Source organism: Microplitis mediator, chromosome 1 (genome assembly GCF_029852145.1).
Source record: "Microplitis mediator isolate UGA2020A chromosome 1, iyMicMedi2.1, whole genome shotgun sequence".
Taxonomy (NCBI): Eukaryota; Metazoa; Arthropoda; class Insecta; order Hymenoptera; family Braconidae; genus Microplitis; species Microplitis mediator.
The window spans coordinates 12,886,655-12,901,930 of NC_079969.1; the positions used below are offsets into that span (position 1 = coordinate 12,886,655).

At 39.7% G+C, this 15,276-nt stretch overlaps 1 protein-coding gene across 1 annotated transcript; it reads right to left on the reverse strand.

The window, feature by feature from the left end:
- Positions 1–8,665: 8,665 nt before the first annotated feature.
- On the reverse strand, positions 8,666–9,172 carry LOC130664945 (uncharacterized). The gene has a single exon (XM_057465148.1). It carries the CDS (start codon positions 9,170–9,172, stop codon positions 8,666–8,668), a length of 507 nt encoding a protein of 168 aa, XP_057321131.1.
- Positions 9,173–15,276: the final 6,104 nt, after the last annotated feature.

Genomic DNA, 15,276 nt, shown 5'->3' on the forward strand with positions numbered 1-15,276 from the left:
TGACACCGCGACTCAACGCATGTAACATGGTCTGATAACAGGTGTATGACGACACCTAGCCTGCACTATACCGCCTGCTGCCCATCGCACACCTTCAGCAAGCCACACAGGTAATGCAGTGCCGATGACAGCCCAACGCGTATAGCCAGACTTAACATTCCTCATCACTATCGAAACAATCAGTGTCTCTTTCAACACCTTCTTCATTGTTATCGATAGAACTAGTGTCTTTTTCAACACCTTCCACATTATAATCAATGCCATTAGTGTCTTTTTCAACACCTTCCACATTATTATCAATGCCATTAGTGTCTTTTTCAACACCTTCCACATTATTATCAATGCCATTAGTGTCTTTTTCAACACCTTCCTCGTCACTATCGACATCACACACGTCTAGCTCCCTGGGAATATGACTTTCAGGCATTTTTCTCAGTTTGTCGTGAGCATATTTATACGTTCGTTTGCTACTCAAAGATCTCAAGCTGTATCTATCGCCATCAAGAATTTTAGTTATCACGAATGGACCCCGGAACTTCGGATCTAATTTTGTTTGATTTCTCTCTTCATTTTTAAGCAAAACAAAGTCTCCCGTATTAAATCTAACTACTTTAGCTTTAGTCTTGTCATATCTAGTTTTGTCATATTTTGCATTTAATTCCATATTATCTACCGCGCGTTGTCTTACACTAGAGATATCAATTTCCCTATCATTATCATCAGCTAACAGACCAAGAGGTCTTGCTACTTTTCCAATTAGTAGTTCTAACGGACTAGCTTTTGTTACCCGATTGGTAGTGCAATTCATAGCCAATTGTATCTCTCCTATAGCATCTTGCCATGAACGACCATCTGTCTCTGCCGCAGTAAACATATTTTTCAGTGTTCCCATCACGCGTTCTACCTGCCCATTTGCTCTGCTAGAGCCAGTAGCTATTAAATGAAGTCTGATGTCTTGTGACTTACAAAACTCCTGAAAATCTTTACCGGTAAAACATCTACCTTGGTCCGCTATCACGCGAGATGGTTTTCCAAACAGAGATATTGCTGATTTAACAGCTCGAATAGTATTGTTGGAGTCTATTTTCCGAGTATGATATAAATAAACGAACTTTGTAAACGCGTCAACTAAGACAATTACGTATTCTTTGGAAGTACTTTTACCACTCAGTTTACCTGAAATGTCAATATGAACTGTGTGCCATGGTATACTGGTTTTAGGGATAGGATGGAGCTCGGCTTGAACCTTACCTGAACTAGACTTAGAGAGTCTACAGGTCATGCAATTATCCACAAATTTACGGACATACTTAGACATACCTTCGAACCAGTAATGATCGTAAATTTTGTCAAGTGTCTTGTCCCATCCTAAATGCATTATAGAACTATGAACATTGTTAATAACTGCCCATCTAAATGCCCTGGGGACGATTGGCAAACAGTATGATGAACCGCGACGTTGTATTTTTCGGTAAAGTGTACCCGATCGCAATTCGTATGTATTGGCAAGATCGTCCGATAACTCTTCGTTTTCTAGTTTCGTAACGATTTCAGAAATTTCCGGATCCCGTCGTTGCTCAGCTAGTAGCCAGTCGTCTGATATTTCCGCAAGATCAATACGTTTTTGTTCAATTTTATCCGTCGGTTTACGCTCATCAAGACATACCGGGTTTCGCGAGAAAAAGTCTACGTGCTCCATGCGCTTGCCTTCTCTATAGACTATATCAAAATCAAATGCCTGTAAAAATGCCCACCATCGATGGACTCGATCGTTCAGATCTGTTTTATTGCGCGATGCTTTTAAGGAATTACAGTCTGTAAATACTGTGAACTCGCGACCGTGTAAATAATGGCGGAAATGTTTAATAGAGTTGACAACGGCTAGGGTCTCCAACTCATATGAATGGTATCTGGATTCTGCCGTGCTTGTTCTTTTACTAAAATATTCAACTACCCGGTTTTTATTATTTACTTTTTGCATTAATATAGCCCCATAGCCTTCAGCACTAGCATCAGTATGTAATTCAATAGGATAAGTAGGGTCAAAGATCATTAGTACGGGTTCGGCGGTCAACACAGAAATTACATTTTGACGAATTCTCTCATGACTTTCTTTCCACTCAATATTTTTCTTACCTGCAGTTAACGCATACAATGGTTTCATTATATGAGAAAACCTCGGTACGAACTGACGGAAGTATGATGCTAGGCCAATAAATTGTCGAAGCTGGGTAACAGTTTGTGGAGCAGGTAAAATTGTTAAAGCTTTTATTTTTCGCGGATTAGGACGAACCTCGCCGTCCTTTATCTCGTATCCCAGGTATGAAACAGCGGTTTTTAAGAAAGAACATTTCGAAAAATTAAACGAGAAACCGGCTTTGATAAGAATGTCAAGCACTATTTGAAGCCTTTCCAAACTTTGCTCTATTGTCTCCCCAATAACTAAAATGTCGTCCATATAGACAACAACGTACGTATACGCGAGGTCACCAAGAGCTTTCAGAACCGCGCGTTGAAATACCGAAGGGGCAATTTTTAATCCGAATGGCATAGTTAGATATTCGTACTGCCCATCGGGTGTGACGAAAGCAGTAAGTTCAATTGAATCAGGGTGAATGGGTATTTGATGAAACCCACTAGCCATATCAAGACAAATAAAAAATTTCGCACCTCTAAGTCTCGCTATTTGATCCGATATAAGTGGTAACGGGTGCTTATCCGCTACCATATTTTTATTTAACTCGCGATAGTCTACACATAAGCGATCTGACCCATCTTTCTTTTTAACAAGTATTATCGGGCTGGCAAAAGGTGAATTACTAGGACGAATCACGCTGGCTTTAATGAGCTCGTCTATTCTTTCTCTTACAATCTGTCTTTCTTCAACGCTAAGTCGATAAGGGCGTCGCTGTACGGTGACGTTAGGATCTATCAACCGTATTTTGAGCTCACCGGTGTTAACCCGAGTACGCGGAAATCCCGTAATGAATGAATCCCGGAATTTAGCAAGTATTTCGATCAAACGAGTTTTATCTGTTCCAATCACATCTGTGTCAACCAGATTAAAATCAATTATATTATTTTCTAATGACTTATCGCATACATTAACGATTTTACTTTTAAAAATATTAAATTTATCTTTTGTAATATGGATGTCAAATCCTTGGCTAAGAATATCACGACCAATCAAAATATCATGTTTTAAATAATCGTCATTAATGACGTGGAAAAGAATCTCTAGCGTATGATCATTGATTACAATCGTTGACAATATTTGTATAGCACAATTAACACTAATATTGCCTATACCTCTTAACATTACAAGCTGATTAAATCTGTTTCCCGAAAATTTATTTGATACCGACTCCTTGATCAACGAGCATTCAGCTCCGGAGTCAAAACAGAATGAAAACGACTCACCGTGATGTAACAGGGAACCTGACGGCACCGCGATACTGCACATATCCACCCGTCGTTCGATGGCGGCACCCTCCTTGTTGGCTGCTCCCTCGCCGTTTCTACTCCTCTTCAATTGCGGGCAGTGTGACGAAATATGTCCGACTTCCCGACAGTTGTAGCAAGTAACCGTCTTGCCCGGCATGGTTGGTTTTCTTCCCCCGTGCGCTACTCCAGTATCCGGTCTCCTTGTTATTGTCGTACTCGAACGACACTCACTAGCTTTATGGCCCATCTTACCACATCCATGACAACGAACCACTATTGATGGCTTGAAACGTTTTGGATCCGGTGTCGTAGCGTTTTCCATAGACGATGCTGGCCTCTTCTGCATATATGAAAAAGCTCGCATTTCATTTAAAAATGCGGCTTCTGTTTTGATATCAGATGTATGCGCCAGTCGCTCTATTTGGCTGTTATATGGAGCTAACCGAGCCATGACGACAGCGTTTATGATCTCGTCAACAGTTAAAGATCCTCATCGTGCTTTAAGTGATGATCGCAGTCGAACACCAAAAGCGCCAATGCTCTCATCTTTCAGCTTATTTTCATTTTGGATTTTAATGAGAGCTGAAGTTGCTGTTTCCGAACCACCAAATCGAGCGATAAAAAGATCTTTAACTTGTGGCCATGTGATTCCAGTGATAGCCACCTGAGATAGCCACTGCGCAGCTGACCCTTCCAATGCCTTGCTGAGCGCGGAAATTAGAGCAGAACCAATGAGTGGCTTTTCTGTTAGGCACATATCCGCTGCTGTGCACCACGCTATTGGATCGCTACCCGCACTTTCCGGGTTGAACCGTGGTAGCGAAAAATTTCGGCTGTCTATACTCGGTTGCCGCATAGAATTTTGCATAAACTGCAATAAAATGTTCCACTGATCTGGTGTTGGAGCGGATCCCACTTCTGATGTCGAATTACCAGTCGAGGTATTAATGAGACTCGGGTTTACGTCGTTATCTTTGCCACTCATCTTATTTATTAAACAATTTAACGAACACACACAGGTAATTACTACTCACAAATATAGTATACACTAAACAATAAGATTACAAGCAATAATATCAGTATCGGACAACTACACAATATTAAAGTATCCGAGAAAATATCAAAGATTACAAAATATCAAATATTACACAATATTAAATACACAAATTATTACAAGCGATTAGTTTACTAGAGAATAACAACTATTGAAAATATTCTAGTTACTGTTGTAAAATGTATACGGCGGTAAAATTAAAATCGAAACGAATACACGATCGGTCGGATAGCAATGTTGTCCGTTCCTTTGCTCAATTAGAACTAACTCTCTGTACCCAATATTCTTGAGTCCCCGACTCGACCAAAACTATATCTCAGGTAATTTTTACAAACTCGTACAATTACTTCCATATGTTTAAAAACTCATTATACCGAAAATATTGCTATCTCTCGATCGTGTCTACGTTGGATGCCCAGACGGGCTCCTTCGACCTAAGTCTACCGTCATAAACGTAAATATGAAAACTAACAAAATCTTAAGCGGATTAAATTGTAAAATATTTTTACTAAGTTTTTATTGTCTAAAAACAAACTCAATATAGTTGGGACTTTCCCAAGTCTCAGGAAAAACCCAAGTATTATTTTATCTCCGACATATATATATATATATATATATATATATATATATATATATATATATATATATATATATATGTAGAAGAGGGAAGTCGACGGTGCTATAGACATATGGAGGGTAGAGGTGAGGAGCACTCTCTCTGTATATTAGAAGTTTCCATAAAATTCGGATACAATTAAGGTGTTGTTACGTCTGGCAAAATTTAGACGATTTTATTTTAATTTTATAATTTTTTAAATAAGTAAAACAGAATAATGAGAGTATACATTAAGTGCCTCGATGGTCAGTTTTAGAAATCGTTTTGGTGCGTCACAAAAGCTTTTAACGGCTTAAACCAAAACAAACAAATAAATAGGAATTTTTATCAGTTTTCGAATACTAGATAAGAGCTGAACACATTTTAAACTCATTAAAAAAAATGTTTTAACAAAACAAATGACTCATTTTTAATGTTTTAGCTAAAAATATTTCATAAAGATAATTCATAAAAAATTATTTCATAGTCCGATAAATAATAACATTTTATTATTTTTATAAATAATAAATAATGTTTAAAGGTTCTAGGTGAAAAATACCAGACCTAGTAAATAATATAATATTCTATAAATAATAATTAATAAATAATGTTAAAGGTTCTAAGTGAGGACACTAGACCTGGTAAATAATTTAGTAGGTTATTAATAATAATTAATAAATAATAGTAAAAGGTTCTAAGTGAGAACACTAGACCTGGTAAATAATATAATATTTTATAAATAATAATTAATAAATAATGCTCAAAGGTTCTAGGCAGCTTGCCAGGCCTGATAAATAATAGCCAATAATAAATAATAATTTAATAAATAAATAATAATTCATAATAGTAAAGATGATGTACATGAATATATGATGTACATGAGTATGTGTATGTATGCGTGTGTATGTATGCGTGTGTGTGTTTTGCTCACGTGTAAATGTGCTTGCGTGTGGGTGGACACATATACGCACACATATGTACACATACTCATACGAGGGCATCCACTTGTAGTGGGAGTTCATACGACACTCTGGAAAATCTAAGAGTGAGGGTAAGGGCCCAGGAATTCGGACACTTAATTGGTCACGCTTTTTCCCCCAATTGAGGTCAACTGGAACGCCCCGAAAATCGACACCCGAAAAATTGGTCGTGTGAACTCTCTCTCTTGACCAGGATCTCCAAATATGCGGATCGTAAATCAAACTTAGGTTCAGTGGCCGGGTTCCCCCGGGATCCTCCACGTAAAATGGACAAGTATATTTTTAATTAGAGTCAGTGAGCGTTATACTAAGTGTTCTCTAGTATATCTTTTTATTTAAATATTTTCGCAACGGTAAATACTGCAAGGTGGAAACCCAGGTATGTTAATAAATATTTAATATAAAATACCACAGATAAAATTTTGTAAGAGACTGAAAAATAGTCTGGTCACAAATTATTATATTTGAATTTATATGGGAATAATTAACTTTTGTAAGAGACTGAAAAATAGTCTGGTCACAAATTATTATATTTGAATTTATATGGGAATAATTAACTTTTGTAAGAGACTGAAAAATAGTCTGGTCACAAATTATTATACTTGAATTTATATGGAATAATTAAATTTTGTAAGAGACTTTAAGGAATAGTCTGGTCGCGAATTTTATAATTGAATTTATATTTTGATTAATTAATTTTTTTTAAGTGTTGTTTTAACATTTAAATTTTGTGTTTAGAATTTATATTGGAATAATTAGTTTCTATTCGTTTTTAAATTGTATTTGAATAATTAATCTTCGCTACGTGCCGTTTATCATTTTTATTCGGTTTAATATTTGTATTTGAATAATTAATTTTATTAAGTGCTGTTTACACTTAATATTACGTTTAAAATTGTAATTAAATAATTTTCAATAACTAAAATTTTTGTAATAGTTATTTAGCAACCAATAATATTTGTACGGTTTTACAATATATGTATTAAATTAAACCGAGATTTTATCATTTAATTCAACCTTCACCAGCAATATTATTAAGACAAAAACCTCTGGAGTTCCCGGTCTATAGGCTTCGGCTTGGGCCAAATACTCACTAACTTAAAATAATTACGTACCAGTTTTGGACGTAACAGTGTTGCTACTTTAGCAAAATGAATTAATTCGATAGAAAGCGCCTAAAACTGTTAGAGTAGTACAGAATTAAACGAAGAAAGATATCCGGTCCGTAAAATCGTGACTTTCACGAATTCAGATAATAAATTTTTGAATGACAAGATAGTAAAGTAATTTTCAAGATTCAATGAATTTTTGTATTGGACTTTTTTTTTTGTTTTTTTTTTTGGAAGTGGGCGAGGGAAAAATGCTTTTTACGCACCGTAGGAGGCAGATGTGTTGGTGAATGCTGCTGGTATGCTTTTTTCCTTGTGTCTCCCGTGTGCCGGACTCTTCCCTTAAGGATTTATTACTTAAGGATGTTTGTATAAGTATATCGGATGTATCCTTAGGGGCCCTACTGGCTAAAAACCTCACTCACTTCCTCTCCAAGACCTATGGTGCGGCACTGCGTAAGCATTACTCCGCTAACCATAGTCTTCCTCTTTATCTCGCCGTCGCTGTTGTTCTCTTCTTTTCTACTCAATCTCTTCGATCTTCTTCGCCTTCAGAACTTCACTCACGTAGTCATGCTCGTCCAATTTTCCTTCGTCACCAAGATCCAAGGTGTCACCTATTCAGCCTCAGAGGGCACTCTCTTCTCATTCTGAAAGCGTAGTTGTATTTCAGACGATCACTGAGAGAAAAATCTGTCTATCGGTTGAACCTGCGGGTCAGCCCTAAAACTTCCCGCTGTTTTCGAGCTCTTTGAGCTCGAAAACTTTGTCGTGAGTACATTTTCGAGCTCTTCGAGCTTGAAAATCGTTTTGCATGCCGTTGTTTTCGAAAAAAATTGTTTTTTACTATTTTTTCTCCAACAATATCTCTCAAACGAATAAACCGATTGAGGCGGTTGAGGTGGCAATCGATGCGTTTTACCAAGTTCTAAAGCTGATCCAATTTTGAATTCGATTTATCAAGTCGTTTTTAAGATATTTAAAAAAAAATAAAAAATAATTTTTTTTTAATTCTTTCGACAACGGTTTCTCTTGAACGAATAAACCGATTTCGATGGTTGAGGTGGCATTCGACGCGGCTTATGAAGCTCTAGAGCCCAGTCAATTTTGGAATCAATCCATTGAGTCTATTAAAAGTTATCTAAAAAAATCACTTTTGAAAAAATTTTATTTTTGGAATATCTCTGAACGAGCCCTACCAATCAAGCTTAATTTTTTTACAGCTTCAAGATATTGACAAGCCGCGTCGGATGACACCTTAAAGTTCAAAATCGGTTCATCCGTTCAAAAGATACAGGTATTTACATACGTTCATACGTACGTACGTACGTACATACATACATACATACACTCGGACATCATCGTGAAATTAGTCAGAATAGCTTCCTAGGACCTCAAAACGTCGACATCTGATGAAAATTCGATTTTTGTAAATCGGACCGAAACCAATAACTTCCCGAATTTTTGAAAATTTACAATTTTCTTAGCAGGAAGTTAAAAAGAAGGTGTGCTTGGCAGAGTCGACAACTTGCGAACAGTATTGAAAATAATGATCGGTTCGGATCCCCATGCGATACAAGTACTCATGAAACTGGCCATGACTGGACAGAAATCTGGAGAGATAGTAATCTACCTCCCCTTCCTTTCGCATTATCCAATCACGGACTCGTTCAATGAGCCTGAATGTCCAACGTCCCGTTTTCGCAGATTCCGATCGCTCTCGCCAGAGTCTCAAGGTTTCCTCCCGTTCTCGAGCCTTAACATTTTTCAACGGTTCTCCACCGGCTTGACGAGCATCCCAGATGCGCTTCCTCTCAAACCCTAAAAGGTCGATTGGAATCACACCCGCGATGACCGCCACGGCTGCTTCCGAAACCGTTCGGTAAGCGCAAGCTATCATCAGCGCGCCTCTACGTTGAACAGATGCCAGTCGTCGACGATGGCTTCCTACTTTAAGTGACTCACACCAGATTTCCGCTCCGTAGAGCATTATCGAGTTTGAGATACTCATGAGAACTCGTCTATGGCTGCTCCTCGGTCCTCCGATGTTTGGCATCAAGCGAGAAAGACTCGCCACCAACGCTGCCGCTTTATTAGCCGCACCGACAATCTGATCGTGAAACGTAAGTTTCGTATCGATCGTCACCCCAAGGTATTCAGAGAAGTTTTGATCCACGACGAGAGCACGGAAAGGACTCGGAAACCACCTCTGGGCTTTGAGTACTATGACTTCAGTTTTGCTTTAGCTAATGCCATACCATGGTCATTTAGCTAAGCGTCCACTTCGGTTGCGACTATGCTTGCCAATCTTTGAGCACTCATGTAAGAGTGCGTAAGGATTAGCGCCACCACGTCGTCAGCAAACCTCTCCAGTATTACCTCACTCGGTAGGTCTAGACGTAGAATTGCGGCGTAAAGAATGATCCAGAGTTCCGGTCCTAAGACAGAACCTTGTGCCGCTCCTCCACTTAGCTTCTTCATCATCTCGCCAAGAGTAGTCTCATAGATCAAAAAACGATCACGTAAGTAATCGTCAATGATCCAAATGAGATACCCGGACAGACCTAATTTCCGAAGCGTTTCCATTATGTCTGGCCATCTTGCCGAATTGAATGCATTCTTGACGTCAGACGTCATCATGATGCATACTGGACGGGATCGACAGTCTCCCGTCCAAGCACTTCTAGCAAATGAAAGCGCTTCCGAAATAGCACCGATTGTGCTGTGACCCAGCCGGAAACCATGTTGATTATCCGCTAGGCCACCGGCATCTACAACTTCAATTCTCAGTCGATTTCTAATTACAGATTCGAAAATTTTTCTTCCTACGTCCAGCATGCAAAGTGGGCTGTAGGACGAAGGAGTAATGGGCGGACCCTTTCCTTTTTCTAACAGGACTAACCTTTGCAGCTTCCATCGTGTAGGAAAGATTCCAACTGAAATACACGAGTTGTAAGTTCCCAAAAGCAGTTGTTCATGCTGGGAGACAAGAGCCTTATAGACCTCAACAGGGATACCATCGGGGCCTGGGGCCTTGTCTCCCTTGAGACTCTTCACAACTCGCCGCAGTTTGGCTGCTAAGAAAGGTGGACACTCGTCATTGGATATAGTCCAGACCGGACTGTCCCGATCTTCACGCTCCGAAACAGGACACTGACCAGCCGCTTCTTCGCCGCCTTGTATTCTACGTTCTTCTGCTGCCCAGTAACACGCTTTCGAGTCTTGAGTACTTGCCTCCGAAGATGCGAACACTCAGCCCTGAGCAGCGCGATCTCATCAGTCCACCAGTAAACTGGTTTTCTGCGTGATCTCGCGGAACGTCGAGGCATAGCAGTGTTGCAGCCTGAGACGATAGCCCTCATCATACGGCCAACAATCATCTCTACATCTTCGCGCGTCTCAGCCGATACGGGCAAAAAGGCCTCATCGCTGTCCGAGGCCGCTTTCAAGAAAGCACTCTCATTCAACGCCGAAACCTTCCATCCGGTCTGCTTCATCGATCGCTGGGTCACAATTGCAGGTTTTTTCCGCAGATTGTTCACCGTATACGAGAAGTATTGATGATCGCTAGCCGTAAACTCCTCCGAAACAACCTAGTCTGAGATCACAGCAGAAATTCGCTGAGTAGCAAAGGTGAGGTCAATGATTGACCCACGTGTGCCTACCCTGCGGTAAGTTGTGGTGTTTCCCTTATTCACAATGACAAGATCTACACTTGCCATTCTGAAACGAGAACAATATCCATTCTGCGGTCTTGTCCCCGCGCGAGAAGTAGATTAAGCGATGTCCTGCACTGCTGTAGATTAGCCTGCAGCACTTTAGCCATTTTAACCAGAAGTGCATCGCCTCGAACCGATCATGTGGTAAACGGATCACCCGTCCCCTTTCGCATCACAGATGTGGCAGCAAGGTGGATTGGGGCAGGTCTTGGCCCGATGGTCCGCCTTTCCACAACGCTAGCAACGACTCGACTGATCAACCCCCGCCTTACATGATCCAGTCGAATTACCAAGATCATGACAGCGGAAGCATCGATCCAGCCGTTTCCAGTGGCGAATACGGCAGACCAACCAGCCCACTCTGACCTTTTCCAAGGCCTCTAAAGCAGTGGTGACCTCACATCTTGCCTCAATGAAGGCACGGACAGCTCCTTATTAATTGGGTTTTGTGATGTTAATTTTAAGCTCATCCGCACTTTCACTAATTCTCCGACGCAAGCCCACCCCTACGTCGTCGACTGTTGTTGCAGCGTCCAGCCCGTCGATAACCACTGTAGTGGTAGGGACGAGATGGCTCACCGCAACAACTCCACCAGCTGCCTCGGTGATCTTCTTATCGAGAGCAGAGCGATCTTTAACAGATCCCTCGAACTCGATAAGAAGCCCACCTTTCCTGGCTGTCCTTATCGATCTAACACTAGTTGTCAGTCCTCCGGAGAAAGTTTTGAGCGCAGTGCTTTCAAAACTTCCCCAGACGATCTTGACTCACCTGGTGTGATCAAAACTGCCTCCGCCCGTTGTCGCTTCTTCAGCTGCTTGGCCTCCTTGGATGTTGTGGTTCGTTGCGTCGCTGGTCCTGCTTGTGTTCCTCCTGGTGCCGGTCCTTTCGTTACACTGCCCACAGTTTCCGCAGCCTTCTCCTTCTTCTTCCATTTTTTCTTCTTTCGCTTCAACGGTAGTTAGGGGAACTTCCATGGGCTCTTCGATGACACTTTCCCTTTCCTTCTTCTTCTTTTGCTCTCTTTCTTCTGCATCGGGCGATAACAACGGACGCTTCCCTTTTGGCAGCTCTGTATTGCAGGATGTGCCGCCTCCCTCTGTGGCCTCAGCGTAAGAAGCCTTTTCTTGCTCGGCAACGGTCTCTTCTGGTCTCTTTAGGGGACTGAAATGCTCTCCGTTATTCTGTGGAGTCGTCTTTTTCTTACTCTTCGGAGTTTTTGGTTGGATCGACTCCTTGGCAAGCTGTTCCCATCGTCTACTCTCCTCTATAAGGCGTTCTCGCTTCTTCCGATCACTTCAGTGATCGCTAGCTTCCCCTGAGGGTCCGCAAGGTCTCTTTTAAGACCTTCTGAAGTTCCTGCAGACCTGAGTCCTCCCTGGAAATTACCGCGTCTCTCATCGCAAGACCCTCCGTCAGAATGCCCCCAGTAATAGTAACCTGGCCTTAACTTGGCGTGTCGAAGTAAGCTGCTTCCTTGGTCAAGTGGTCCACCACGGGTGTCGAGAGTCGCAGGATGTCGACCGGGCTGGTGCTACTAACCCACCTGACGCTGCCGCGGCTGGGATATCCCTCCCCTGCTCCGTAAACGAATTTTTATTATTCTGCGTATCCATCATAACAAAGAATTCCACACACCTTAACCATCACGCTCGTCTCTGTTTTTAAGGAGTATAGCTTCTCCTGAGTGGTCCGCGGTGAGTCTTTTTCAGGTGACGCCCCAATCGTTAGACCGGCAGTAACCCTCTATAGAACTCACTAACCCAAATTTTCCTCCACGTGAAAAATCATCAAAGATGATATCGACAAGAGTAGTCGTAAGAGCCGTTCCCCTATCCGCCACTTGGGGACGCGCTCGGTTGGACTCAAACCCTGATGATGACATGAGATGCCAGACTTCTTCATCTTCCAGAAGAATGATGTCGCCATCAATGACAGCATCATCACTCATCCCAAAAGAATGAAGGGCACCACCCTCATCATCACCATCATCTTTCATCATCTTCTGTATTGGACTAGAATCTGCCAAGTCATCACAAGTTATCATCACAAGGTGATTGATAATGCGCCATGGCCACTGACACCTCTTCCCTGAATAGTTACAGTTATAAATATAATAAATCCATTAACTACAAATAACAGACATGTGAAGTAAAAAGAGTCAGAAAATACAAACTTGATTTGCAAGCAGAACATTCATTTTTTGAAAGCCTTTTAGATTTAAATGTGCTGGTGTTAATGTATGAGCAATTTTCAGATTAGGCTGATAATAATTTTCTTCCACGATGACGGAGTCCCAATGTTTTTTCTTTACAATTCCATAAGGAGTCTAAAAGAAATTATTATCTTGAAAATATTATCGACTTATTCGCATTTCATACCTTTTACAACTAATCTAACCTTAAAATCAGCAAATTTTCCATTGATAATACCGTTTCTGAAGTTCTTTGTCAAATGATTGAAATCAAATGTCATTCACAGTCGCTGATTATTATTGCGTGGGTGCTCGCAATTAGCATTATTTTCGTCGACGTTTTCCAAACCCCTCGGTTGCATGTTGCCACATCAGTATTAACAGAGTCGGCATGAATTTTACAATTTTCTGATAGGACGATAAATTCTATAATTAATTTATGGAGTGGAACAGTTGTACATGCACTTTTGGACCAAAAGCAACCCAAAGCTTGTGTTCACCTTCCTCTAAATAGTATAACTTTAAGAACTAGCGCATGATCAGTCGTTTTGTTTTTTAATTGATCCGGCGTGTGTTGTCCCAAATCCACAAACTCATTAATTTTCATGGTTGGTGTATCGAAATAAATGTTCTCGGAAAGCTTCATTTCATATATTATGATTAAACCTCGTTTGTATTGTTCATCTTCACTTTTAAATGTCTCTTTTAGGCCTTCAAAAATGGATGATTGAAAACCGTAAGCTGAGCAACTAATTTTCTTAATATAATTATTAGGGTGGGTTGAAAAAAAACTTTTTTCTTGTTTTTCTTAGCATGGGGATAGAATTTGTACCTGTAAAATATTAACTTAAAAACTACATTAAATATTTAGTTTGCTGGATCGGGATGGTGAAAGAAATAAAAATTCACTTATTTGGTGTATTGTCCATATTTAATAAAAATGAATCACAGATAATAGCATAGAGTACAAGAGTCGATCACGAGTGTTATTAGAGCACTTATTGAACATTATTCGATTGCATGTGAGTTTAATGGAGTTTTATATAAATTGCATGGCACCGTACACATGAAATATTATATACATTAGATAGAGCGCAGTTGAATTGAAGATCGAGTTTTTCGAGTTTAGTAGAATATGAGTTTTGTAATTTTACACGGCACCATACACGTGAATTAATAAATTACATAGAGCGCAGTAACAAATAAATTATTGACAATTAAGAATTACAACTATCACAATATTTCGAATATAAATTTAAGTCACAATTAATTTTAATGCGCGACAGAGTACGAGTAAGAGCCGAGTATAAGTAAGATGCATAGCGAGCCGAGTCTGAACGTATAATAATTACTTTGCAGTCACAAATAAAATTTGATATTGATTTTGAGATTAAGTATGACTGGATGACTGAATGATGACGTCAGTCACACCAGTTGACATCGAGTACGAGTAAATAATTAAGCAATGAGTAATAAAGTAAATTGTAAATTGAAATAATTATTTGTGGCTGCAAAGTCACGTGATGGCGAGTATGTGAATGAATATAGCCCGCACGTTAGTTTAACACGCGGTCACCACAGCAATGAGCACAGAGTTTATATATGAAAAACCGGATATAATTGAAGAATATAGATGATAACAAATACATGGTGTATCAGCGAGTTACAATTAGAATGATGTACTTGATAGTGTAGAGTAATTAACACGATGTAATTGAATTACAATAAAAACTGGTAGCACGTGGTGTTCTATCACAAGTGTTGTAGAGTAATGCCAGTTGCCGCGTAGCTGGCTATCGAGTTGAAATTCCGAGTATCAGAGGGCGCGTCGATAGCAGCACCTCTGGTATAGTAGAGCGTCAAATTATCAAGTGTTCTAGCGCGAAAATTTGAAATTTACGCAACAGTACCTTATAAAAAAAAACAATTTTCCAAGAAAAAAAAATTTTTTTACTCAACATTTTGAGGTGGCCCACTCGTTTTTTGAATAAATAATTGATTAAACGGGGTAGTTTCAACGAAAAAAATTTTTTTTTGTCCAGAATCGTAGAAAACGTCTAATTATTGTCGAATGTGATTCTTTTTTACTTTACTTTCATTTTAATTCAAAAGAAAATGCTTTTCATTTTTGGATTTTTTACTTAAATTACAAAAATAATGGGAAAAAAATTTTTTCAACTTCT

What these genes read in the sequence shown, in the direction of transcription:
- LOC130664945 (XM_057465148.1), bottom strand. Translation starts at nt 9,172, where the DNA reads ATGCTCTACGGAGCGGAAATCTGGTGTGAGTCACTTAAAGTAGGAAGC.